Source organism: Botryllus schlosseri, chromosome 10 (assembly GCF_051294905.1).
Source record: "Botryllus schlosseri isolate E-star chromosome 10, Bs_hap1, whole genome shotgun sequence".
Taxonomy (NCBI): Eukaryota; Metazoa; Chordata; class Ascidiacea; order Stolidobranchia; family Styelidae; genus Botryllus; species Botryllus schlosseri.
Window position 1 is genome coordinate 1,792,259 of NC_137245.1, and position 24,359 is coordinate 1,816,617.

Sequence of the window (24,359 nt, forward strand, 5' to 3'; positions counted from 1 at the left end):
CTTGTTGATAAAGTATCACTTCCAAAATCCTCTCTCCCTACTCGACTAGAATCATTGTGACCGGTCCTACTTATATACCTCCGACATATTAGGCGAAGCATATTGCCTTTATATTTATTGTAGTACACGGTAATTGATCAAGTGTCTGAAAACGAAGAAAAAAATATCACTTAATGTGTAACGTGTATAATATACAACTATGTTTTACGAACAAGTAGCATCACATATAACAGGGAATCATTCATTGTCTCTCATCGTCAAGTCTTCGCCTTCAAAATCGCCGCTTTGCACCGGCTTCGTTATTGCACCGACAGTGTCAGACTGTGCTAAAAGTTTGCTTTGTTCTTCCAAATCGCTTTCCAGTTCCTTTTGTCTCTGCAGTTCGTTCTGTTCCATTAAACTTTTCAACAGCACCTGCCAGAAAAAGAAATTCAACGATACGTGGAAAACTGTGACATATATGTCGACACGATAGCGTAATGGTGTAGCTTCCGGCTTCTTGATCGGTAGGTCGTGGGTTCAAAATCCCCGGCCGGGTCTAACCAAAGACCTGATTAGTAACATTGCTATCCATGACTTCCTCACTTGGCGCTCAGCATTACCGGAATAGCATGGAGGGGTGGTGCAAGACTTAAAAATCCTTACAAGGCTATTTCTGCACCTTCCTTGCTCAGCGGCATATGCACATCATGCGCTCATTGTATGCATATGCACATATCGTGTGTCTAAGTATATCATGAGTCAGTGTGTATGCCGAAAAAACATTAAGGACAAAAATACATGACGTCCTTTCCCTATGAGCATGCGCCAAAGTATGGCTTTCTGCACTCGAGCACGTGGGTTGTAGTTAGTAGATTTACTGATAGAGTAAGATTTAGTTTGGGGGATGGGGAAAGTTTGTTTTGGGGTATTCATGGTGTTTGTCGACTACTATGGTCATTTACACCAGGCCGATATTCTTCTTATTTTTCCGTAACTGCCGACTTATAGCACGGCCCACCTCTAGGCTTTTGTAAGACACCGCTGACGCGGATGAGGTGGCGAGGAGGAGCCTAGGTAAACCTCCAACACTTAGCTATCCGAATTATGAAGTCGACCTCGGTCGGACTCGAACCCGCACCCATTGGTGTTGCAGCCGCGGATTATACCACTGCACTATCTATGGGGAAAGAGTCTATGGGGAAAGAGTTGAAGAACTAGGAAATTTTTACCCTTTCCGAATCAGATTACAATTACAATGACTAAATTCTTGAAAATTAAAAAAAAAAAAACTTGGAAATTGACTGATATTACCAATGTAATCCAATCATAAGCACAAGAATGCCAAATGTCTATACAGCAAGCTTGGCTTGTTTTGCACTATACTCTGTAGTGTTTTCTGGATAACCAGAAATTAGACTTGAATTGAAACAGGAGCATTTCGTTTTAATTAGTCACATTAGACAAAGTGGAATTATCTAGTTGTCCGAGCCAATGGCACAATGCAGGATATCAAATTACCTGAGCAGTCGCGATTGAGCAACAAACTTCTCCTCCGTCCGAGTTACTTTCAAACACGTAACACGTGGCTATGGTATCCGAACTTCCAGGAGTAGAGCTTCTGACAATGATGCCTATGAGGCGAGCATTGTCAGGGTGATTGGCGGCCATTATGATGTCACTTGTTGCAAAAGAGGCCTGGTCCGATTTGGAATCTGTGGAGCGGGCAGAATATATCATATCAGAATGCACGCGTGTGTGCAATATGATTGAGATTAAAGGTGTTATCTCGGGACAAAAATATAGAATGCCACTTTCTAATACTGTATCTTCTAGTCCAGGGGTTCTCAAAGTATAGGAAGTATACTATTCTTCGAAGTTACCCTAGAATGCCGTCCGAGTCTCGAGCAATGACTCAAGTACAAGTCGAATCAACACACAAATTGACTAGAGTCGAGTTGAGTCTTTTTCAGTATTTAGGAAAACCGCTCCAGTTACCGAAAAAATTGCGACTCGAGTCACTACAACCCTAGTTTTGAGAAACTTCTGCTCACATTACGTATGGGTATCTGCTACTAGACTTGAAGCACACGGAAACATACTTGCATCTACGAGTCTCAGCGAGTAATCCGTTATGACGAGCTCCAGTTCCTTCGTCGAAAAGATGTTTTGCAGAGCTCTGGCCGCCATTACCGAGCGGATAGACTCTGAAATCACGGCATAACCGTTATGCACTTCTTCGACCTGAAAAATTATTTCAAAGACTTGAGGATGGAAAAAAGGGTGATGTATTCATTGGTTGACACAATGTTCAGGGCTACACATTTGAAATGAGCGGGTCTTGGTATCTTGCAATGGCTGGTTACCGCACGTATGCATGGTTGTAATGACTCGAGTCGCAATTTTCCTTTGACTAGAGTCATTTTCTTAGAAAAGGAGAATGACTCGATCTTCAAACTGAACAGTGAACACAATAACTTGGACTTGACTCGGTGGTGATTTGAAAATGACTTGACTTGACTCGAGTCAAAACTAGGCTAGAAAAGTAAGATTGACTTGTGACTTGGTTACAACCCTGAGCACGACAAATGAGTAAAATCGCAGAACATATATCCAGTTACCGTGACTATTTAGCTATTAGCCGTTCGAATGATTAATCCACATTACAGTTGTTAAAAAATAACTTGTGACGTGACACGCATAACTATATTTTTAAATTGTACTTTTCAACCTGTAGTGGTGAAGCTAGGGGTGTTTAAAATTTGGGTTTGTTAGTAATCTTTTTTTTTTCATTTCAAATTTTAATGGCTACCCCATGAAATTGTCACGTGGTCCGCCTAAACCAGGGGTGTCAAACTCAACTTGCATCGCGGGCCTGATTCAAATCTTTAGATCGCTCGCGGGCCTTGCCAGTCAAATGAATCCAAAATCAAAACTTGCGCACTTCATTTTCATTTGAATATACTTTATTATCACTCTATACACACAATAGTATATTGCATAATATTGCGGATCATCTTCTAGCTTCACTGTTATTCGCAAACAATGGGATTATGGCGATAATACGATGACTGGTCGGTTGAATAAACGGCTGAAACGGAGGCTCTTACAATGACATGAGTTGTCACATTTCTCCATGCACCCCTTGTTTTAGTTGTATACCGGCGTCAGCCATGCGTGTGCGTTTTGAGGAATACAAGAGCTGACCACAGATATTTGAACTAATACATGTAACCTACATATAACGGTTTCGCATCGGCATTTTTGCTTCTGTGAATAATTTTGGTGGTGTTCGTTTTTCCACATAAAACTCTGAACTCTGTATCCACGTTTTTGCCTTCTCAAAATCGGGTGTCAACGTGAACGACTTGTTCCTAATGGTGACTAAATGGAAATCGCATGTCGGATGGATTATGGCCACTGAACAATCGAACATACCCAACAGTTGCTGTCGTGAGGGATTATGTAATACAAGTATTTCTTTCTAAAAATCGCAACATTTGCTGTTAGAAATACGCTCGATGATACAAACATTCTTCAATCTACTCAAAATTGCTTTGTTTGACACCTCTGACCTAATCGATGCATAACAAAGCTAGCTCAATTTCAACCCATTGAAGTGACGTTATTGGATTATGAAACTTGTGATTTGAAAGAAAAATAGTATTTATGGCGGCAAATTCCATCATTTACGATTGTTGAAATACAATGTTCTTTCCAATTCAATACTAGTTGCTGACGATTACCATTGAAGAGTGTCAGCCGAAAATATTTGGGTTTATTTCAATTACGTCAGGGGCGGGCAACATACGGCCCGCGACGGAATTTTGAGCGGCCCGCAGAGAGTTTTTACCCTAAAAGGGAAATTATAACAGGAAAGTATTGACATTATTTCATGCGTCACAGTATACATTCAAGTTTGCCAACCCGAGAAAGATGGTCGTAACACTACCGTAAACCGGGGTAACTTTGGACAATTTTCAACAATTCCGCTCTGTATCTTGGAAATGCTGGGGTGTAGGGGAGGCAAGTTTTGTGTTTTTCATGGGTCATGGAGCAAAGATTAGAATTACCTAATCGAAAATCTTCATGGTCATAAATAGGTACCTTATTTTCGTAAATTATCCGTGTCCAAAGTTACCCCTGCATGTGGGGTAACTTTGGACAATGTAGTTTTTTGTATGCCTTTACACCCTATTGTTTATGAAACCTCGTAAATGAGGCTTATTTGGCAAGAGTTGATGAGAGCAGTGGCTAAAACTGAAACAAAATAGTTTATGTCTGACCTATTGTGATTTTTACCTGATCCACCCGCCCCCCCCCCCCCCAAAAAAAAAAAGAAAAAAATTAGGTAGTTTATGAAGGGTAATGCCTCCTTATTCATTCCTTATCTCAATTTTCCCTCATGCCTTCACCAATTGGGACTTATAAATAACATATCTATGGTGATGCGGGGTATCACACTGGCAGTGTCAGCAACCGACAGCAAACATTAAGCATGTTACCGTGAATTATTGCCGATTTCAAAGATGTTACTGTTCTTTAAAAGAATCACTTTCCCTTTCTTATGTCCTCTGATGGATATATTTGTCATACTTTACGATATCCCATATTCAGAAGGCACATCTTTAGGAGTATGTGATAAGTTTATGAAGTAGCTTACGCCCGATTACATTCTCTCAGCTCATTGTCTACCCATTTTTCATATTTTGGCAAACTCTTAATTTGTTGACCTTCTCATTCCATTTTAAAAAGCCATCAGGCCGGTCATAATGACTATAGTTGACGATACACTTTGACACAGATGAAGCAGCCACTTTCCAGAGCTCTCAATATCACATTTTCCACTGTCCAAAGTTGCCCCATTCTGATAAAATTTGACGGGGCAACTTTGGACATCACATTTTCTTGTATTGATCCAAGGGTGAGCCCACTGAGATTTTTGCCATGGATTAAGACTACTTAGAGGTATCTGCTGCCAAGTTTTGAATCTATGACTCACATGCTATCTATGTTTGGTTGTAAGAAGTTTAATGGCCATCAATTTAGATGAAATTGACCCCCGCCAGTAATTTATCAATGTTGGGTCAAGTTTGACTGGTAGTGAAATGAATCCATCTTTTATTGAAACTACTTGTGGTACTCTTGCCTCATGAAAAAGAATTGGACATCCAGCGGCAACCATTTTCCATCAATAACCATTTAAATCTTTTACTGCTTAGTGTCCAAAGTTACCCTTAAGTCCAAAGTTACCCCGGTTTACGGTACTTGTTATTTCGGGTCTGCATGCATTTGCTAGCAAACATATTCGACCATGAATATTAACAAGACGTTCCAATATCACTGATATTCACTTCAGTCCTAAACGCGACATGCAGCCAGAGTTCAAAGAATTTGTTGACAACTTTGATCGACCACAGATGTCTGATTGACTTCGACAGTCACAGAAGTACTTTAGGTTGATAAATTCATCAAATAACGTTTTGGTCTCTATGATTTAAACTTGATGTTTACATTAAATACGATTTATTATGTGGATAAATGCGAGATTATTGTATCAGTTCTACAATCCGGCCTCCCAAGTACTGCATTTTCACGTATCAGACTCGCTGGCCAGAGTTGTATCAGTTCTACAATCCGGCCTCCCAAGTACTGCATTTTCACGTATCAGACTCGCTGGCCAGAGTTGTATCAGTTCTACAATCCGGCCTCCCAAGTACTGCATTTTCACGTATCAGACTCGCTGGCCAGATAATGTTGCCCGCCCCTGAATAACGTTACACAATTTAATTGTATATTGAAGTTCTGTACCTCCAAGAAGCATCTCTGATTGTATTGTAACATACAAAGCGCAAAATTGCCAGAAATCAAAAATCTATTCCTCACCTGCCTAGACCCGAGGAATCTGACGACGTACGTCACGTTAATGCTGCTTTCATCAGAAGAGACTTGCGAATTTTCGTGCGCTTGTGTATTCTCTGAAAAGAACACGATACAGTATCGATCTAGTTGGACCAGGGTTGTAATGTCTCGATTAGAGTAGCAATTTTTTGTTGACTCGACTTAAAAATGGAAATGACCCAACTCGAGTCACTTTGCGTGTTGCCTCGACTTGTATTCACGTCATTGCGTATGACTAGACCAAGTCATATCACTCGAGACAATCTGTATGAAAAATAGGCCCAAAAACTGTCCTTTATCTGTTTAAATAATCTCGTTTTGAGTGAAAAAAATTAGTATATTATGAATACGAGGCCAGGGCAAAATCCCGGTAATTGAATTCTAATTTAATTTGTGAAATGTTAATAATAATAAGCTATCATTTCAATTCTACTCTGATTGCAGAAAATGCCACAGAGAACTGTACAGAACTGTACATTTGCATTTATAATGTGTTTCTGAGAATGAATTCCGGTTTGATATCAACCAAACTTGATTTCCGTTGTATTTCTTCGTGATTCTCGAATTTAACTCAATTCCAAGTTTTGGTACATTCGCTAATCCTAATTGTAATCTAATTTGGCGTAAAACTTTACCGATAATTCCAATGCTATAGTAATTTGTAAAAGCTGGAAAACAACGGCGGTAATCAATGAAGGGCTTCTACTTTTTCAAACTACTTAACTGGATACTGGCAGAAGAGCTTGTACTGCTTACGCACAACTACGGAAATTATGCAAGCCCTACTTGTTACACTAATAGTGTACTTTGCAGACATTTGATTTCATGCTTTCACTTGAAGATGTTGTCACATGTCATGGAAATTGTAACTTGGTAGAAGTTTACAGAGCTGATTTCACTTCCACTGCCATCGCCGTCTACTCTTCACCGCCTATGACATTTAGTTGAGCACATGTGTGGTAGTGAATCTGTTGAAGTTGTTCACACTCTCTACTGCGGACAAGTGAGCTGTCATGACCGAGTTTCAGTCATCGGTAACCCACAATTGACAGAGGGCCATGAAGGCATTAAGTCATAGGAAATATATAACATGTTTGAAGAAACTATAAAGAAAGTATCAACTCTTCAAGACGAACCTCCTTCCTGGGGTGAGGACGACTTTTGTTGCGTTGACGACTGTTGCACTCCCTGTAGGTTATCTTGAGGAAGGTCGAACAATATCGGGTGTCGCGACGTCGAATTGACAACCTCTTCTAGTGCTGAGACTGCGGCGTCTTGTTTCACTTTACCATCTGTACGATCAAGAAGATGAATACACATTAATTCATTAATGGCGGGATTAGATAACAGGCAGCAAATGATTTATCCTAATTACTAGGGCAAGTTTTTGTTACTGTTAAATCCGTGGAAAGTAGCATTTATTTATTTATTTTTGACAAAAGTTGCAAAAGTTGCACTAAAAGACTGCAATTTGCTCGGCCAATTTACCGGCTCAGCTCCCGAAATACCCGTACTTCGGTGCTGATTTACGGTGTTTCAGTCGAGTTTGGCCTTGCATTTCACCGAAACCGAAAATACTTTCATGAAAAATCGCAAATGTTGCAAAGAGTAGCATGAAAAAAAATGGACAAAAGTTGCACTGTAAGAGTCCTTCAAACAGCTTAAAACAGCATTCTACATATCTTACGAGTATTTAGGACGCTGCCGGAAGCTGTAAAAAAAAGTTTCAAAAGTTTCAAAAACTTGCCCTAATAATGACTAAACCAAAATGACCGTAATCTAGTTCTATTCTGATTTGTCAAAATATCTCCAGTAGCATTTCCAGGAAAACATGAGCATAGAAACATTTGACCAACCAGATGAGATTTACATAACTGGCATTTCACCCTGACTAGAATTATCTGGCTCAGTGGTTCTCAACCTTTTTGACCTTGCGAACCGGTAAAACCCAAAAATAAATGCTGCCGGCCTGAGCAGGAGCACCGAGTTTACAATCACAACAAATGTACGCAACCAAGAAGCAAACATCCTTTCATGCTGCCTATGATCTCAGCCGTTAATGAGGTTCTATTAGGAATGCTTCAAGGTGAAATGCTGTTGAAAACAACTAACAACAGTATAATACATACATACGCGCTTGGAGCGGCCTGAATGACTTATAGATTCTTATTTGTATTTCACACGACGTAGGATTTCACGCAGCAATACTCAATTAGATCTAGATAGAAATCGTTCCAATAGACATTGCTATAGTCTTGATAGACAGAGTTTGTTGTAGTTTGTCGTATCATAGTGTTTTTTTAGCTACCATGGTTGTTTACACCAGGCCAATATACATCTTTATGATTCCATATATGCCGACTTTTAGCAGGATTGGAAAGTTCATAATTACATAATCGCTATTATTGTGCACTAGGGCTGTTCAAAAATAACTTTTTTCTGGATTCCAGCCGTTCAGTCATTGAATTGTCAGGTTACCCTAAAAAACGCTGCACACCAAATTTGGTTCAATTCTAACAAGTATAGGGCTCTGCAGGTCAAATTAAAATTTTCAATTTAAACAGGAAACGTGAAAAAAAAAATTTCTGATTTTTCTGTCAACCCCATGAAATTGTTGAGCTGTCTTCAGAGACGATGCAAAACAAATTTGACTCAATTCCAACTAGTAGAAGCGGAGTTATTGAGTTTTTCGTTGATAATTCTCGGATTGTGCACTAGGGCTGTTCAAAAATAACTTTATTTCAAATTTTACTAGCCACTTGATAAAATTATTAGGTTCCAAAAAACGCCTCACGACAAATTTGGCTAAATTCCAACCCGTAAATGTAAAGTTATCAATGTTCGATATTCAGGATTGCAAATCATAGTATTTACGATGGGTAGATCTCAGGGTTGTAACCAAGTCACAAGGCTTCGAGTTACAAGTCAATCTCACTTTTATAGTTTTGACTCGGGTCAAGTCGAGTCATTTTTAATTCACCACCGAGTCAAGCCCGAGTCCAAGTCTGCGAGTAGAGGGTCGAGTCCGAGTCATAGTATTATGACTCGAGTCCGAGTTCAAGTCTTGTGTTGACTGCTCAGTTTCCAGTTAAAGTGTTGTTAAACCCACTTTTTATCACTCGCTTTGGTGATATCGAATGGTTCGGAATAACAATACATCCATTTTCCTCACTTTCAGCAGTTTCTGGTCGCATTTTCAAGTACCAGTACCAATGGACGAAATCCCAATAGTGTGGTTACTTCATTATTCTTCGAAATTACAATGAAATGTCGGTCTTGGCCGTTATAGTCTCGAGTTATATGACTTGGTTCGAGTCCAAGTCGAGTCAATACACAGATTGACTCGAATCAAGTCGAGTCATCAGAAAATCGTGACTCGAGTCATTACAACCATGGTAGATCTATAATAAATAACGAGATAATTTGCCACTGTAAATACGCTACATTTCTTCCAAATCCCAAATTTTGTATTCCGATAACGTCGCTTCTACAGGATGGAATTGAGCCAAATTTGTTGTACATGTTTTTTCAGACAACCTAACAATTTCATGGGGTAGCCAGTCAAATTCGAAGAAATTTGATATTTATTCATTTGAAATTTGCACTGCAATAATTTTGCTTCTATAGGTTGGCATTGAGCCAAAAAATTTGTGCCGGTTATTTTTAGGCAGCCTAACAATTTTATCAAGCAGCTAGTGAAATTTGTGAAAAAAGCAGCCCTACTGCACAATGATCATAGCAGAGAAGAAATCTCACCATCTCGTGCTGGTGCGGCCTTTTTCTCCCCGTTCGAGGAGCCTTCGAAATCAGGCAGATTCAACGGCGCAACCAACGACGATGCTGCGTTCTTGAATCTGGCAAACATCCCTCCACCCGAAGACTTGCCGTGCTCCTGACTCGATGCAGAGCTGGCCGACTGGGACGCTCGCTTTGAGGATGCCCCGGCAGTTGGTTGAGGATGAGATGATTGTGAATGCCGGGGCGTGGGTTCAATTGGTTTGGCCGCGGCGTGCAGGAGCTGAGAACAGCAGTGGGAAATAAAGCTTGACGCCAGAGATACAAGCTTAGAACTGGAACGTTTTGCAGCTTTTCCTAATTAGAATGAGGATAATAGCTACTAAATTAGACTAGAATTAGAATTATAGCAACAGATTTTTCGGAATTATATTCTAATTTGAATTATAGCTACCGGTAACGAAGCTTTTTCTAAATCATCGCAAATAAAATTTTAGCAACAGTTTTTTTCCAAATTGGATCGGAATTAAAATTATAGCTTTATTTTATTTTCAAATTACATTATAATTAGAATTAAAGCTACAGTTTTTTTTTCTAAATTGGATCATAATTAGAATTATAGCAACAGATTTTTCGGAATTATATTCCAATTTGAATTATAGCTACCGGTAACGAAGCTTTTTCTAAATCATCGCAAATAAAATTTTAGCAACAGTTTTTTTCCAAATTGGATCGGAATTAAAATTATAGCTTTATTTTATTTTCAAATTACATTATAATTAGAATTAAAGCTACAGTTTTTTTTCTAAATTGGATCATAATTAGAATTATAGCAACAGATTTTTCGGAATTATATTCCAATTTGAATTATAGCTACCGGTAACGAAGCTTTTTCTAAATCATCGCAATTAAAATTTTAGCAACAGTTTTTTTCCAAATTGGATCGGAATTAAAATTATAGCTTTATTTTATTTTCAAATCACATTATAATTAGAATTAAAGCTACAGTTTTTTTTTTCTAAATTGGATCATAATTAGAATTATAGTAACAGATTTTTTCTGAATGTGGTGACAGTTAGTTATAGCGATTCAGTTTTTTACAATAAGATTAGAATTCTAATCATAGCAACTGTTTTTTTCCAAATTAGATAACAATTAGAATTATAGCTACGCCGGAAGTTGAATTAAAATCCGAATTACACAGAAATACAACAAAATCCAATTTAGTTCGTATCACATGAGAGAATAGTAAATGTCGCCTGTCGGTAGACCAAGCTTGTCTCGTCTTGCACAAAAAAGCTCAGTAGCATTCAGTCATAACAGCCCTGATACACATATCCAAAACATCGACACAACAAAGTATATATTACCTCAGCGGCTCTCGCAGGGTCGTTAGCAAGATAGAGACCTTTTGAAATATTCTTCAACGTGACAATCCACTGGGAACGACTGTGATTGCTTTCGGCTTGCAGTATCAGGGAATGCTTTTGATCCTGGGATGAAATCTGCAGCACAAACCGCGACAAGTGAGAAAAAAATCATGCTTTCATGCACCATAAAATTGACGTTTGGGATAAAATCACAACACTACTACTGATTGCCATTATTAATGAATTCTCCAACAGAAAATATAGTACACAGCTACATATGTTAGTGGAATTCACATTTCTGTATAGTCGAGCATTGTCACAAAATGCAGCGAAATAGGCTGGGCCGAAGAAATATCTAGTTACATTATTTCAATGTAAAACTAGTATTATATTATTTGTGGTCGCAGAAAAGATACATTTTTGATAAAATAAGTTTGCACGTCTTTCTTCCTGTTATGACACGATAATGAGTGGCATTCGATTTTGCTTAGGCCTAGTTGCGTTGTTTGTTACGACAGAGTCTCCTGCCCTTTTCGTCTCATTCTGTTAAGGTTACCGGCCACCAGCAGAGTTTAACAACTGGAAAACTTTTAGCATTTCCAAACCGGATTACAAATTTAAAAAAAAAAATCGGTTCCAGGAATCTATCAAAAAATACACAGTACCTGAAAAACGTATCTTCTGTCGTCGACATCCGCAAGCTCCACCATACACCCGTCCAGGTCCATCACGAGCCCGCCCGCCACCTCGTCCCGGCCCTGCTGCATCAAATTCCCACCCTGTCGAAGAAACAGATCACAGCTCAAGTCTACCATTCAAAGTCAGCCTGTATTAAAATCTAGAGGTGGTCAGTAGGGTTGTTCAAAAATAACTTTATTTTACCAGAGTTTTACTGGTTATTCGATAAAATTGTTACGTTGGTTCCACACCAAATTTGGCTCAATACGAACCTGTGAAAGCGACGCTATTGATGTGGAAAACCTGAAAATTCATTAATTTTTGTTTTGCTTTTAAGTTCTATTGTCAACCACATTAGATTGTTAAGTAGTTCATAAAATGGTACACAGCTAATTTGACTCAATTGCAACCAGTACAAGCGACCTAACTACTGACGATTTTGGACTTGAAACAATAGTAATTGATAGTATTGATAGTGACTAGTTCTATAATTACGAACTAGTTTCGAATTTCACTGGCTACTTATTAAAATTGTTGGGTTGCCTTCAAAAATGCTGCACATCAATTTTGGGGAGTGATTCCAACCTGTAGAAGCGAAGTCCGGGAATCTTAAATTGGAAAACAAATCTTCAAATTTTCTCTAGCTTCGCTTCTACAGGTTGGAATTGAGACAGAATTGACGTATAGCGTTTTTTGGATCCTGACGATTAAATCGCCTGGCAAGTAACATTTGGAAAAAAAGTCTCTTGAACAGCCCTATTGAAGAGTTTTCCCGTTCAACTACTAACTTTTCACATATTGTATTCTGTTTTCAGTTTTTTAGACAAAACTAGGCCTAGAATACGGTCCACAGTAGAATTACAATCAGACTTGTACAAACAAACAATTTATTTAGTTGACGGTCAACTAACCAACGTTTTGTTTTTGAGTAGCTCTAGTTCTAGTTGCGGATTTTGAAAACGAAGTAGTTCTAGTTGTAGTTAAGGATTTTTTTTGAAAATTGAGTAGTTCTAGTTGAACAAACTTTTGGATTTTCAAAATGTGCAAGTCTGATTACAAGCCAAAGATACCACAACGTCACCATCCAGATGCTGTAATACCGCCCTCTCTCTGTGCATTGGCCTATTAAGGAAGTAGTTGACCAAATCCGTGAGGTTTACATTTATAATAACATATTTTCGGTAAAGGAAGTCAGATGACTAGAAGTATGACTATCAGCTTCATATTTTCAAGCCAATAATCGACTTACCATAATTTTCCGAATATAGTGCGCCCCCATGTATGATACGCACCCTTAAAATGGCGTGTAAATTCTGGGAAAAAGCCTGTAACCATGCATAGTACGCACCCTGCATTCGCAGATCGCAGTACATGAATAGTTGTGTTTCAGTACACGATGTTGTTCTGTTTTGCGATGTCACTGTCGAACAGTAGTGACATAACCATCGCTAATCATAACACCATTAACGACATTGTCTCTAATCGAGAGTAGATAGTAGCCAAAGCCTGTGAGGTCGGCGACGCGATAGTTCAGGCTAGCGACACACGACATCTTGCGCACGAGACCTATTACAATTACAGATGCGATTGCTTAGGCCAACGGTTATGTCGGTCCCACCAGTCCTGTTGGAGATGCGGTTGATTAAGCAAGAGATTATATCTTGCACACATGGCCTCTTGTGTGTGCGATTGTTAAGGCCTGTTGTTGACGCGATGAATCGGCAAGGACTGCCGCGGACGCTTGTAGCAATCAGCGACCTAATTTCGCTCACATACAAACGGCTAACTAACTCAGCAGGCCCTGTGCAGACGACTCTCGTTAATTAGAAACACGCTTTTCGTTAATTGGCAATTCTATTTGGCAGCGCGTTACACTCTATAATACAAATTACGGGGCCCAATGGCTAGAAGTGATGCGCGATTTAAGCAAACATGAAGAAAGGTGTGATTTCAAGGTTTTGATCCAGGGATTTTTTTTCAAGGCTTGCTGTACCCATGTATAATACGCACCCCCCTATTTTAGGGCAAAACATCGGTAAAATTTTGCGCATTATACATGGCAAATTACAGTAATCGGTGTACTCAAATTGTTGTACATTTGTATTGCTTACAGTACATGATACTGGTAACGGGTATGGTGCAATAACTGCAACTTACCTGGGTGAAATAATATTTTTGCGTCCATTGATTCACGAACATACCGGGGCTCCTTGCAAACAAATACCTGAAACAAAAATCAGTCGACAGTTGGCTACAGGAATCCAGGATGACATTTGATACAGGCATACAGCAGATTCTATTTTTATAATCACTGGAGAGAGACAGCATGCAATAACTACTATTGACCACAGGTTGACTGGATGTCCAATATGGTACAATGATTATCTCAAGTGTATGCAGCTAGTAAATGACATTCTATTGCTGATGATGTATCTCCTGAGAATTTAATAGTAACCTTTTGTATTGGTCTCTTTCGAACTAGAACAGGATGGAGTTAACATGCGTTTACCTTGCGGCTTCTGTCTTACAAGTTTGCCGCAACATAAATAATAGTGACCGCACCGGAACATAAGTTATTCAAGAAGTCCAGTGTTGGCCTGAATGCTGAGAGTACTCGAATCTGAATCGAGTATTAATTCTTATTATTTGAGTTGCACAGTGAGAAATGGTTTTTCTAGTACTGAAATAATACGCTCCTTGCAACTAAGGACGGGGATCATTAAGTTGGATTGCCTTTCAAGTCGATTATCACGTTAATCAGGATTTAACAAGCCAGGATTAAGGAAACAGGTTGTTCACAGCGCATAAAGTTACTGGAACAAGCTATATAGGTATGGCCGTAAGATTACTAAATAATCATTACTGTGACATAGAACTGGCATTATATTCTTTGTGATAATTTGGTCAAACCAGTCATAAAATGGTTGCTGGTAACTCCCAGTGAAGAATATGTAGAAATATCGCCCCTGGCCTAGTGAATCTCCATTTTAATTATTCCTTTTGTTTGCGAATCATGAATTAATCATACTATAAGGAAGTGACATGTATGTTAGAGAGTGCCGATGATTCAGACATTCTCAAAATGACTGTGCATTTAGTTTCGTACATCACGTCTCCGATGGTCAACTTCCCGTCTAGTTTCAAATGCCACCGCAAACAAAAGTAGTTTTGGCTGAAGAACACTCAAACTACCTCCAGCAGTTTATGAACAGAAAATACTTATATTATTGAAGAATAAAGCCTTATCTAGTGGAAATTCAGTAGTACTATTTGAAAAGTGTTTGTTCAAGTAGTTCAACAACACAACCACTCGAGTGCGCCAAACAAGCAGAAACACTTCATTACAGACGGACTCTATAAATTGCTACTTTGACTCAAAGCGAAATCTAATCATTTTAATCGGACCCCACAAGCAGACTCGGGCAACTAAATAATTCTAGCCGAATGCCAATAATCCAATTCTAATCTAATTTTTGATGTCTCTATGGTCTCATTTCAAATCTAATATAATTTCTGAAATTCCTGAAATGCTACGAGAAAACTCTATAGTGCGAAACGAACAAATCTCGATGTACAGACATTTGCCATCGACGTGCATGAGATATTTGAGAGGAGCTGAAATTTTTGTTCGAATTCGGAATTGTCTTCAATTTCCGAATTTTGCTAATTCAATAATTCTAATCCTTGTTCAATTTGGAACATAACTGTGTAGCCGCAATTTTATTCTGAATCTGATTTGGAAGTTGTGCAACTCTGGCAACAAGAACTGCTGCAACTTGACCCGCAGGTAGCAAAGTTACACGGTTAGAACCTGTCAATTTCCATACGGACAAGAAATCAGACTTCAACAACTACAAAATGTTCATGCCTTCCAAATTAGATTAGAATCAGAACTATAGCTGCACCATTTCTCCAAATTTGAATCGTTGAATTTGCAAAAATTTGGCAATTGAATTCTACTCCAAATTAGAAAGAAATGCAACACAAATTAAGTTCACTTCATAAGGAATCACTTCATTCTCATAAGTATAAGAATGACAAGATGTCTGTATACCAATATAGTTCTATAGTAGAATTTTCAGGAAAATCAGATATTTGATTATAATCACAATTAGAGCACGAACATTTGAAAAATTAAATTATAATTATAATACGGGTAGTTTGCTTTAATTATCTAGTCGCTCAAATCTGCCAGAACCAAGTGTGCAAAGATGGGCTGATACCCGCTAATCTGCGTTTCTTTCTTGTTGACTGGCAGCTCTGGAAAATCCATCGAAGGCAGAGGATCTGGGAAGTAGAAGCGAGTGCTTTCTGCGTCAATGCGGTCGATGGCGACCGAGTTATCTTGCTCCTGAAACGTATTCAAGGGGTCAGATGTGACAAGAGGGTTGTAACGACTTGAGTCATGACTTGACAAGATTTTTGGTGAATCGCTTCGACCAGAGTCAATTTGTGATGACCGCTTATGCTAGGAAGCTAGTTTTGGGCTAATAGCTGCGGAAGCAACATGTTTCTATCTCCCTTCCATGGAACTTTGTCTTGAAAATGTACAGAAAAAAGTTACACGTAAATTATCGATTTTTAGACCGCCATTAAAATGTCGGTTGGTTTTACCAAGTTTGCAACTCCAATTTGCATGTTACAGTTTGTCCATCGCTGCTTTAACAACAAAATCTTGTTTAGCGAACCTATGAGTTGATTTTTACATCAACCTAGCATAATTTTGATTAGTAGACTAGAGAGAATGATGGAACTTTCATCATATTACATCATCAAAATACCTGTATATGAGCTTGGTGCTCTCATAAAACTCTCATCGCCCATACACGCAGTGTAGGGTTAGACCAAAATAAATACAACACGCTGCTGATGGCATCACACATTATGAATAGTGAGATGACATTAATGTTGTTACAATGTCACATACTGTCTGACTTGTGCTTTTATGGATTTCTTCCAGACTTGTCCTTAGATTACCGAGATAATCGTCTAGTTCCGGTTGGCAGATGTCGGCACCCATCTTGAAATGTCGCAATTGCGACTGAACATAACCAACCAGGGGTTCGAGCAGTCCCGTAGTTTTGCGAGTCTGGGAAAAAGACAATGAATATTACAAATTGTATGTAAAAATCAGAGCATATGGTAGTGATTAAACCTTTAGAAACAGCATAATATTGCTACAGCTCTAAATAAATTTTAACATGGGAAGTCCTGTGTCCTGTGTCAATAACCCAAATACGTATGCCGGTTTACCCAGATGTAATTGTAGGCTCAACCTACTTTTTACAATAACATAATATATTCACATCGACTAATTTCACCACTGCGAATAGAATCATACACACAGCAAATGAACGAAGAACTAAAATACATCTGAAAGATTACCGACTACAAGATTTATGATTGCCAAATATCAGATGGGAAGTGTTTACTTACTAGAGGTACCATACATATTATTGATAGCCATATGCCGAAACTATGTCACAAGAACATTGGGCACAATGATTTTAGATTTGAATTGAGTATTAATTGCAATTTGCAATGAGTCGAGGTCGAGTAGTGATGGACAATTCTTTGAGTACTGAAACATAGCCATTTCTCCTAAAGAGGTATTATCAACAAAATGATGGTTCCAATACTTTGTTCCACAGCGGTAGCCTTGAAATCAAAGTTGTTCGTATCAGGTATCACAGCACTCAAAACATGTAGTACAAAGCCATTCACGGATTGTATGTTAGTAGAAAGGTCATTTTTGTGAAGTTGTGATAATGATTAGTAGCATTGGCACAAGGTGGAGTAAAATATGCACCCTATAGTTAAATGGGTATAGAGAAGTGGGCAACCTGCGGCCGAAGAAGGAAATTTGTGCAGCCGTAGACACGCAATTCAATAATGAGTGGCTGCTGTCGACATGGAAATTGAAAGAACGAATTCACTCCCGATTTAGAGAGATTCTAATTAATCTTGAAATTTTCTTCGTGCTACACGCGATTCAATGCGACTTCATTTGCGCAATCTGAGCCGGGATCGGAACCGTGTGCTGCTCACGAAATTAATTGGCTTCTGGTACTTTTGGCAATTCCAAAATATTTCTACTGTACTGACAATCCTGATGAAGGGTCCTAAATTCTCGAAATCTGATCACATGGGCTGAGAAATGATAAATATGTGATATCAATATGTAATACTGCTAGTCTGCTACTATTAATTACGTAATCCACTCGCTAATCACGCTTCGCGTCACCATGACCAATCTCAGTATCTATTGACAATGTTATCACTTGAGATTTCGATGCGTGTAATAGGACGATATGGAAAGGTAGAATATACTGGAGTTCGCCGGAAATGAACACGGACAGTTCAAAACAGGTGCTTTGCGTCCAGTTACTTCATTAAGATTATGGCCAGGAATGCGGCCTTAGGCTACATATATAAGCAATCAAAATGCAGCTGTTACCAGCAAAAAGGTTGGCCACCTCTGGTATAGAGAAAACATCTGATGTACTAGCCTCAGAACTGGCATTATATTCCATCTGGTCGCATAAACAGTTCATATTTGCACTTACCACATCATCTATACTTCTACGCCATCGTAAGTGATACCTTGCTACTCAATTCAGGCATTCGATATTGCCCAGCCCGACCGACAGTACCGACAACATGAAATCAACAACCATGGAAATAATGGCTGTTCCTGCGCGAAAACCATCCCTAAATCAGGAACTAGTCACAAGATTCAACTTTTTAGGCCTAGCGTTTGTTTGAATTATTCAAATTTATTGTTCGCATAAAATGGCAGGATTTGATCAGTGGAATGTCAAAGTTTGCTTAACATTGATTGATAGGTAGCTTAATCAGTAGAGGTCAAAAAATCCTATAGGGATCCTTCTAGGTGGATCCTGTAAATTAAAATCATACGGACCCAGTGTATTGAATGGTTTTTTTGACAACAACCCAAGTGCCTGCAAGGAAACCAGATATGTTCTCTGAACGATAAGGATTTGAAAAAAATATTTCATGCTTTCAAGTAAATCCAAAATTTTCTAGGACTATTGAAACTTTGCTTCTACGGATTGGAATTCAGTCAAATTTGATATGCTGTGTTTTTAGGCGACCCAAAAATTTCAAGGAGTACCTAGAATAAGTAAAAAAAAGAATGATACAGTACAACAGGCCTGTTCCAAAATAACTTATTTTCAAATTTTGTGGGCTACTGGATAAACTTGTTAGGTTACCAGAGAAGCCAATTCTGCACACCAATTTTAGCTCAATTCCAACCAGTAGAAGAGTTATTGATGTTCAAAATTATGGAATCCAAATCATAGTATTTAGATCTATAACGAATCATTGAAGAATTTGCCACCGTAAATAGGCAACTATTTTTTTCTGATACAAAATTTTGAATAGTATATTCATATTAGAATAAACCCGAATATATTCGGCTGACACTCGTCAGGGGTAATCGTCAGCAACTGGTAGAGAATTGGAAAGAACATTGTATATTCTCTACTAGTTGCTAACGATTACCCCTGACGAGTGTTAGCTGAAAATATTCGGGTTTATTTCAATATGAATACTATTGAATTGTATAGTGAAGTTCTGTACCTCCAAGAAGCTATACAAAATTTTGTTCTCCAATATTTTCGCTGCTAAGGGTCGGAATTGAGCAAAATTTGTTGTGCAACGTTTTATCAAACAGCCTAACAATTCCATTGGTGTTTTTATTAAAAAAATCCAAAATTTTTTATATAAATAACTCCGCTTCTACTGGTTGGAATTGAGCCAAAATTGGTGTGCAGCGTTTATTTAGGTAACCTAACAATTTTATCGAGTAGCCAGTATAATTTGAAAAAGTTATGTAATTTCTGAACACCCCTACTGTACAATCATAAGCAAGAATTACTCCCCAAATTTTAGTGTAAAGTCAATTCTTACCTGTAGCAAGTTGAGCATGGAGCAATAATTCATCGATGTTACATGAAATTGTCGGCGAGCGGCGCAAAGATGATCCGTGGACTCTTTCAGCTGCGCTTCGCTGGACCGTTTTTTCGACACTTTCGCCATTCTTTTCATGGCTTCGATATGAGTCTTATCGTTGTCTTTGAACTGGGATTTCATTTGTTCTACCTCCGACACATACTTCTCCACGAAACGATTGCTGGGGTAAGCGGTGTGTTCCGTGATTTGCGTTTGCAGCACCGCGTTGTAAGACGATATCTGGTCCACTTTGCAGGCCAATTCGTTCATGACGGATCCGATAAATTCATTATCGCCGCTCAGTAGAAATTCCTTTTTATGAAACTCGCGCAGCTTCTCAGACAGGGCCTGTGTCGCTTCGTTAAGTAGATTTTGCGCGACCGATATTCTTTGGAATATACTCTGCAGGTCGCGAGCGTAATCCGCCAAGACTTCGGCGTCGCTTTCAAAAACTCGGACAAGCGCGCGTGATTGCGGGCTGTCCGAGCGACAATCGGCTAATTCTAATTTAGAAGCAGCCATCGTGCCAATATACGTTGCTCTGTAAGACAAAAGAAAGAGAATTGAAAGTTCCACTTCTAGCAATGATTGGGCGGGCTGGTCAAAACCGAGTACCTGATCAATTCGATTATGAATTGAGACTGAGTATTAGCCTTTGATTCGAGTGTTCGATTATCACTCGTGATGACGTCACAACGTTATGAATGATATGCATAGTTCTAATATGTCCCTTCTATGCGATTGCAAAGAATAGAGTGACATTTCTTCATCACAATAAAGGTTATTTGCAGAAACGTATTCAGTTACAGTGACGAAGGTGCGATTTCACGTGGTCGTTTTGAGAATTTCTCTCATAAAAGCGAAACAAGATTATCCCAAAATGACCATTTCTTTTATTTTTGCCTAACAAATTGTATAAAAATGTATTGCCACTCGAGTAATCAGAGCAAGTGGAAATAGGCATAACCTATGAGTGCTCGTAAAAAGTAGAAGTAGCCTACTTTGTTACAGACCCCTAGAGCTGTGCAAAAATCGACTACCCGAATGCTTGATTAGTATTAGGCTTCAAGTTGAGTACAAGAGTATCACTCATTATTTACCGTAAGAGTATGGGTGATGTGCTGATGTGGAGAGTTCAAAATGAACCTTTTGCACGACTACAAAGCAAATAATGCCAGTTCTAGGTCATATCAAAGACAATCTGTTTTTCGACCATACCTATTTCATTGCAGTTTGTGATAGTGCTTTGGATTTATTGCAATCTCACAGAATTGTCATTTGTTTACTGACGTGCGTAACTTTGTACTATTATCTCTTACAATCAATCGAGGTTTCAAGGCTCCCACATTGGGCAAAAAGTATTGAAACTATAATTGTTGTTGATAAAATAACTCTGACTGGAAAGAAGCATATCATTTCAGTAGCCCTCGAACCGTTAGTCGCTACCAGACCTAAACTCGAATCATTTCAATAAAGACTCAATTGTTATTGAGTACCCAGACTCGGATCATTGAGCACAGTCCTACTGACAACCTCTGGTCACCAACCCTTGCCCTGCGCATTAAATTCTACAGAATTCAATAAATACACAGTGTCAGTTCGTGATTTTAGGTCCATGCAAAAACGTACAATCTTCCTCGCGTCTGGGACAACCATCAGGATGGTTAGCGTAAAACCAGCAAGTCCTCGTTTTAACAGGTGACGTTTTGTTACGATTCCCCTTTATCTTCCGAAAATGGGGCAAGGACCAATTTCTTAATTGAACACGACCGTCCGCTATTTCAAAAGTTTGATGATGGTTTTTCAACAGTGTTTGTAGTCCGCCGAATTCGCATTTCATCCTTTGCTTCATACTGTCACTTAGTAAGCTGGCAGCGTCGCGCAGAGATATAGAACCGCCACAGTTCCATCGCTTACAATTTACAAGACAGCTTTCAGAACTCGAAACCGCCAACTCATCAAGCCTTTGTTTGAGTGGCAAAATATCAGCGTCCGGTCTGACTGACGAATTTCCTCGACTGCAAGATTCTGAATTAGAACAATCAGTGCAACTACTTTCATCGGATGACACAGTTTCAATGTAATTTTCAGTCTTCAGTAGTTCATCTGATATAATTTTAACGACTTCAAGTTGCAAACAATACTGAAGTTTTGTACAATTTCTAATCGACTGCAACTTATCTCTCGCTACAAAGCCAGATTTAGGTTTCCGCGCGTTGCTGATTAAACTTTCAATATCCCGCAATACTTTTGAATGGTCTTTCTCCGAATAAGTTCTGCGCATTCCAATGTGGCAAACACGTTTTGTCGATGGTATTCGCATTACGTCAATGTTTATTTCGAATCCGCATACCTTTCCTACATTTTCGACATAATCGAGGTAATCTTGGTACTGGCTGGAGGTGGACTCTGCGCGCGTGTATTTCGTGAAAAAATCGAAAAAACAACACGGTAGGACCCAATATCTGACGTGAAAGCCGGATTTAGCGGCTAACACCGGTATCCATGGAGTTAATTCGTCAGAATGATTACCCAACAACCAATCATATTCGCAGTATGTAATATTTGCGGTTGGATCTATCGTGGTCTCTTGTAGAACGGTCGTGTCTGGGTAGTGATCCCATATTTTACGGCGTCTTATGTCAACTCCGACGCCTGGATGGCCTTCTGCGTTTAATATATAAACCAACAGTCCATTTCCGCAACCCAAATCCACGAAAGACTGCGGTTTATCGATGGATTTTAGTCTTCTCTCGTTTCTCCACAGTAAAATCAAATAGGTCGCGATAGCTATGTCTTCATACACGTACTTCTGAGGATCTGTTGATTCTGGCCACATTTCGCCGAGCTTTTTTCCGTATTTTTTTTTCAAATATTGGTATAACGGCGCGTATTCACATTGTGGCAATTGTGACAGTGAATTGGGAATTTTTGATTCAGAATTCACAGGGTTTCGAGTCCATTTTATCAGACTAGGTAAGAGATTTTCACGCAACCAATCTTTCGTAGGATGGCAAGTCTTTGAAGTTGAATTTTCAGTCAAAAACGATGCAGTCCTGTATACTGCCATACTAATTCGCTGTGTATCACTAGAATCAACACTTCCATGTAATGACTTTGTACTTTTCGGAATTGTTTCAATTTTATACAGGACTTCCTGTAAATTTGGTTCAAACTGATCATTAACAGGGATAAAGACTGCTTTCGACATATTCATGAGTACGATTTCGCATCCTGCAGAATGATTTGCCGGACTTTTGGGGAGTAACTTTCTAAACAACACCATATTGATGAATGAATCTGCATCGTTGTCAGTCTCGATGTTCTTTTCACCCACTACACTGTCGATTAATTGAGAAATCTCGGGGTTTAGGAGTTGCCTAAATGATACATGTTCAACAGACGCACAGCTGACCACTTTGGAGCACACGTTAGGTCTCTGAATCCACACGTTTATGGCGTCTCTGAACTGGTTCACGTTACACTGAATCGGTGAAGACTTCAGTATCTCCCACATCATTCTTTAGAACATCCAGTAATAACTAATTATGCGCCTGTGAAATTCGGAAATGGTGTCAGTAAACTCAAATGTTCCCGAGATCAAGATCAGTCCTGGTGTCCAACAGATAATTTTAAAGCCAAATGATACTACAGGGTTGTTTCGATTGGTTTGAAATAAGGTTAGTCTCATGTTTGAAATGAGGATAGTCATGTCAGAAATAAGGATAGTCATGTTTGAAATGAGGATAGTCGCTATATTCACTATAAAGTCAGTTGCAGTACCAGGCACGACTTCCCAATGGTAACCCAGTCCTAACACACCCCCGACATGATGTCAGAACACGCCCCTGACACGATGTCCGATTGGCAGCACAGGCCGAACACACCCCAGACATGATGTTCAAACACGCCCCAGACACGATGTCCGGGTATCCACACGGGCCGAACACACCCAAGACACCATGTATGAATGGCAACACAGACCGAACACGTCCCAGACACGATGTCCTAGTGTCAACTCAAATCCGAAAACAACCCAGACACCATGTTTGAATGGCCGAACATGCCCCAGACACGATGTCCGATTGGCAGCACATGCCGAACACACCCCAGACATCATGTCCAAACACGCCCCAGACACGATGTCCGAGTATCAACACAGGCCGAACACGCCCAAGACACCATGTCAGAATGGCAACACGGACCGAACACGCCCCAGACACCATGTCCGATTGGCAGCACAGGCCGAACACACCCCAGACATGATGTCCAAACACGCCCCAGACACGATGTCCGATTGGCAGCACAGGCCGAACACACTATAGGGCTCTGGCCCCTTCTCTCTCATATCTGTATATCACGTGACTTATATCTTTCTTCTCGCTACCACGTGACTTACCATTAATCAGCTCCTGCATTTCAATTACAAACTAGACTCATCTGCGATATCCTACTGTATATTCCATACATCATCATCATCATTGGTTTATTAGCAATTTTATCAGTTCAATACACCACAAAAAATGCGATACAATGAAAAGACAGGAAGATGTCGAAGCGACAAGGAGTAGTCTATGGAATCTGACACCCACCTTGGCCTAGGCCAGTGGTTCTTAACCTTTTTTCTTCCAGCGCCCCCTTTCAAAAATTATCGTGCTCCAGCGCCCCCCCCCCCCCAACTTCATATTGTAAGGAATGTAATAAAGACAATAAGTAAGA

The 24,359-nt window shown here is 39.4% G+C and overlaps 2 protein-coding genes and 1 long non-coding RNA gene across 3 annotated transcripts in view; 1 reads left to right on the forward strand and 2 right to left on the reverse strand.

Moving 5' to 3' along the window:
- LOC145447848 (uncharacterized) overlaps positions 1 to 24,359 on the forward strand; it is a 272,584-nt gene that overhangs the window by 235,857 nt on the left and 12,368 nt on the right. The gene's annotated exons all lie outside the window — the stretch shown is intronic.
- LOC145447906 (DCC-interacting protein 13-alpha-like) lies at positions 99 to 20,162 on the reverse strand. Its single transcript, XM_080326176.1, has 12 exons — positions 19,599 to 20,162; positions 16,591 to 16,752; positions 15,887 to 16,014; positions 13,821 to 13,887; positions 11,651 to 11,764; positions 10,986 to 11,120; positions 9,637 to 9,898; positions 7,017 to 7,172; positions 5,866 to 5,957; positions 2,082 to 2,223; positions 1,501 to 1,694; positions 99 to 414 (listed from the first exon to the last, which is right to left on the reverse strand). The coding sequence occupies exons 1-12, from the start codon at positions 20,160 to 20,162 to the stop codon at positions 238 to 240; spliced, it is 2,193 nt and encodes a 730-aa protein (XP_080182302.1). The 3' UTR covers positions 99 to 237.
- LOC145447907 (putative tRNA (uracil-O(2)-)-methyltransferase) lies at positions 20,181 to 23,283 on the reverse strand. The gene has a single exon (XM_080326178.1). It carries the CDS (start codon positions 23,158 to 23,160, stop codon positions 21,235 to 21,237), a length of 1,926 nt encoding a protein of 641 aa, XP_080182304.1. The 5' UTR covers positions 23,161 to 23,283; the 3' UTR covers positions 20,181 to 21,234.